Source organism: Impatiens glandulifera, chromosome 1 (assembly GCF_907164915.1).
Source record: "Impatiens glandulifera chromosome 1, dImpGla2.1, whole genome shotgun sequence".
NCBI classification, from domain to species: Eukaryota; Viridiplantae; Streptophyta; class Magnoliopsida; order Ericales; family Balsaminaceae; genus Impatiens; species Impatiens glandulifera.
Genome location: NC_061862.1, coordinates 144,765,728 through 144,769,635, shown reverse-complemented (window position 1 = coordinate 144,769,635; position 3,908 = coordinate 144,765,728). Strand labels below are relative to the sequence as shown.

General features: G+C 36.9%; 1 protein-coding gene across 1 annotated transcript; it reads left to right on the top strand.

Annotated features, from left to right (window-relative positions):
• The first annotated feature begins 1,433 nt into the window (after positions 1-1,433).
• LOC124946291 lies at positions 1,434-2,227 on the top strand. Its single transcript, XM_047486857.1, has 2 exons — positions 1,434-1,549; positions 1,876-2,227. The coding sequence occupies exons 1-2, from the start codon at positions 1,434-1,436 to the stop codon at positions 2,225-2,227; spliced, it is 468 nt and encodes a 155-aa protein (XP_047342813.1).
• Positions 2,228-3,908: the final 1,681 nt, after the last annotated feature.

Below are 3,908 nucleotides of genomic sequence, written 5' to 3'. Positions count from 1 at the left end.
GCCAACGGTGAAGATAACCGAGGTTATGGAAAAGGGAAAGGGCAAGGGCGAGGTCGTGTAGAAAGCTCACCACAACAAAAAACACCAAGCCCGTAAAGACAAGAGCAGAGTGAAGTGTTACGCTTGTCAAAAGTACGAGCACTACGCGTACGAGTGCCCCAACAAAAGGCACAATGATGAGGCAAACCTCACTAGCTTCTATGACGAGGAGCTAAAATTAATATTTGTTGAGGGAGTGAAGAATTCTTTGCCCGTAGATGAAGAGACAAACCTTGAAAAGTTCGTGAAATAATCGTCCAAGGAGGAACTAGATGTGGTGTTGCTCAATAAAGAGAAAGTCATGGAAAAACTCTTCACAAGTGGCAATGAGTATAATCACACCGATGTGTGGTACCTTGATAAAGGAGTAAGAACCCATATGACGGGTCATCAAGAGAAACTCAATGAGCTCGACGAGAAAATCACCAGAAATGTGAAGCTCGAAGACGTAAGCAAGGCACACAGGTTTCTTGATCTAGCTTACGGGAAAATCTGTGTGAGCAGAGATTCCGTATTCAAGGAGGAGAAGAAGTGGGAGTGGTGCATCGATAACAACGAGCTCGTAAAAAATTCTATGGAGTTCGGAATCTTATAGGATGTCTATGTGGAGGTACCACTAGTAGAGATGGATCTTGATGAATCGTTGTTGCTCACCACCGACAAGCCAACAACATATCACGAGGCGATAGTCAAAGAGCCGTGTAATGAGACCATGAACAAAGAACTCGAGTCTATTAGGATGAACACGACATGAGAGCTCACCGACTTAGCACTCGGTCACAAGAACATCGTGTTAAAGTGGGTTTTCAAGTTTAAAAGAGAAAACAAAGTTAACATCCTCAAGCACAAAGCGAGATTGGTAGTGAAAGACTATGTGCAGAAGTAAGGCGATTTTGAGGAGATTTTTGCACCAATGGCGAAACTTGACACAGTTAGGCTAATTCTTGCCATCGCAGCTCACCATGGATGGGAGATTCACCACTTGGATGTCTATGTCGCTTAACCTGAAGGCTTCATTATCAAGAATAAAGAGCACGAGGTGTAAAAGCTATACAAGGCTCTCTACGGACTACGTCAAGTACAAGGGCGTGGAACACTTGCCTCAACAAGACAATAATGAGTTTTGACTTCGTGGAATGTTCTCAAAAACAAGTTATGTACACGAAAAATCATGGAGAATAAGTACTCATTGCTGACGTATATGTTGACGACTTGATCATGACCGGATCAAGTATCAAGGGCGTTGAGGAGTTCAAAAAATAGATGATGAAGGAGTTTAAGATGAGTGATCTCGAGATACTATCGTACTATCTTGGTATCGAGGTGGACCAAAAAACGATAGCATCGAGGTGAAGAATAAAGCTTATGCGAAGAAGGTGTTGAAATAGTTGGCAATGGAGGATTGCAATACGAGCAAGTATCCAATAGAAGCAAAGTTGCAGCTCGTAAAGGATGTGGAAGGAATCTTAGTGGATTCGAAAGAGTATAGGTGTATCATCGGGTGTCTTAGGTACTTGACACACACTCGACCCGATATCTCTTATATAGTTGGCATAGTGAGTCGATACATGGAGTAGCCTACCACTCTACACCAACAAGCATTAAAACACACTCTTTGTTACATGGAGGGAACGACGAGCTATGAGATTCAGTTAAGAAGATGACGAAAAGTTGAAGAACTCGTTAGTTTTATTAACAACGACCTAGCTAGTGACATAGACGATAGAAAAAGCACCAGAAGGATAGTGTTTTATCTTAACAGAAATTTGATCATCTGACAATCTCAAAAGCAACGAATTGTTGATTTATCTTCGTGTGAGGCGAAGTTTATGGCAGCTACTGCAGTATCGTGTTAAGGACTTTGGTTGAGAAACTTGTTGAGCGAGGTGCTCGGATGCGAGCCGAGGTCGGCAACACTTTAGTAGACAACAAGTCTACAATAGAATTAATGAAGAATGCGGTGTTTCATGGATGCAACAAACACATCGACACTCGGTTCCACTTCATTCGTGAATGTGTTGAGAACCGACAGATCGTTGTAGGGTTTGTAAGCACTAGAGAGCAATGTGTAGACATTTTCACCAAAGCACTAGCAAAAGTCAAATTCGCGGAGATGCGAGAGCTGCTTGGCATGAAGAATATCGAACCAAATCAAACTTATAGGGGAGACTGTGAGTTTAAGAATTGATTTTTAACAAATTGAAAGTGTTGGCCTCTATTGTCTTTTATGAAATTAGGGCTTATTTAATTATTAATTGACTTGGGTCTGTGTGTATAAGTAATTTAAGGTTTTAGGTTAATTTACTCTTTTATAATGGTTGTTTGTAAAGGTTGATATACAACACTCAAGACTCTTAGGACTTTTCTTTTTTAACAAATATTATTGTCCTTCCTAGTTTTTCTAGAGTTTCATCTCTTCATAATTGTTCTTAGAAGATCTGATAATCAAAATCAACACTAACTTTGTTAACTTATTATCTATGTAGTAATATTTATAATGGAATAAAAAACATGTTACTAATTTAACGACGTGTCAGTTTTTTTAAAATATATTTATATATGTATATCATAAAGAGAACATTGTAATATGAATCAGTTCTTTGATAGTTCATTGAATTCAACTGCTCATGTTCTTCCTCGGATAGCACCGTCGAATCTCGTTTCTCATTTTTCTCCTCCTCCTCGGACAAACCTATCAAATTCAAATGCTCGCGTTCCTCAACGTCGTTTATCGTTCATCGTGTTCCTCCTCTTCGGGCAGTCCCATCAAATCTAATTGTTTGTGTTCCTCTTTCTCCTCTTCCTTCAACAACACTATCAAATCCAACTATTAGTGTTCCTCCGTATCAAAATCAATTTACTAGAAAATCAATATCGATGACAAAGTAACGCCAGTGACGGATCTATGATTGAAGTTATGGTGGGCTTTAAAAAAATTTGGGCAAGACTTGAAAACCTTTGGGAAAATTATGAATAAACAGGTAGATTAACGTATGTTTTTTTTTTTTTTTGTCTATTTTTGAGAATTAGATAAATTAAATTAAGATTAATATTAAATAAATATTTAACTAAATTAAATAAATTAAAAAATTAGGAATTATGTCACATTTTTAGTATAAAATAATTCGGGGTGGACTTTAGCTCACCTCAACCCTAACCTAGATTTCCCTCTAAGTAATGTTGTGGGCTCAATCTCTTCAATAAACGTATTTAAGATTGGTGTCACCCAATTAGGTCACAGAATTAAGTCACCTCGATTAATGTTCAATGGAAAACTTGAATTAACAAATAACAAACTACATGAATTGATAGATGGAAAGAAGAAAACAAATATTATTAATAATAAATCAATGTTTATGTCTCAACAAAGCAAAGTTATATGAACAATAAAATGTGTTTCTTTTTAGTTTTTAATTTTTAGTTTGTGTTTTATATGACCAAACTTGTTTATAGTTTATATATATATTTTTGTTTATAGATAAATGTTCTTGTTTATTATTTATATTTTGCAAGTTTATGAATATATGGTTCTTTGTTATGATTTATGTATTAGTTTGTTTAGGTATAATAGTGGTTGAGGAACTTTTGCTAAGACACTAGTAAAAAAAGGACCTTTACCGACGGTTTTTCCCGAAGGTTTTGTAAACCTCTCCTAAATACTCCCGAGAGGAACAAATCCTTCGGGATTAAAAATAGATTCCGAGTGGGGTGTGAAACCTTCGGGTTTATTAATTATTACCGAAAGTTCTACAAAGAACTTTCGGTTTTACCTTCCCAAAACACCCAAAAAAATTCTAAGTGTTGGGTGTGGGTTATTTGCGAAGGTTTTAGGAAAAACCTTCGGTTTTGAAATCCCTTGGTTTTTTAAT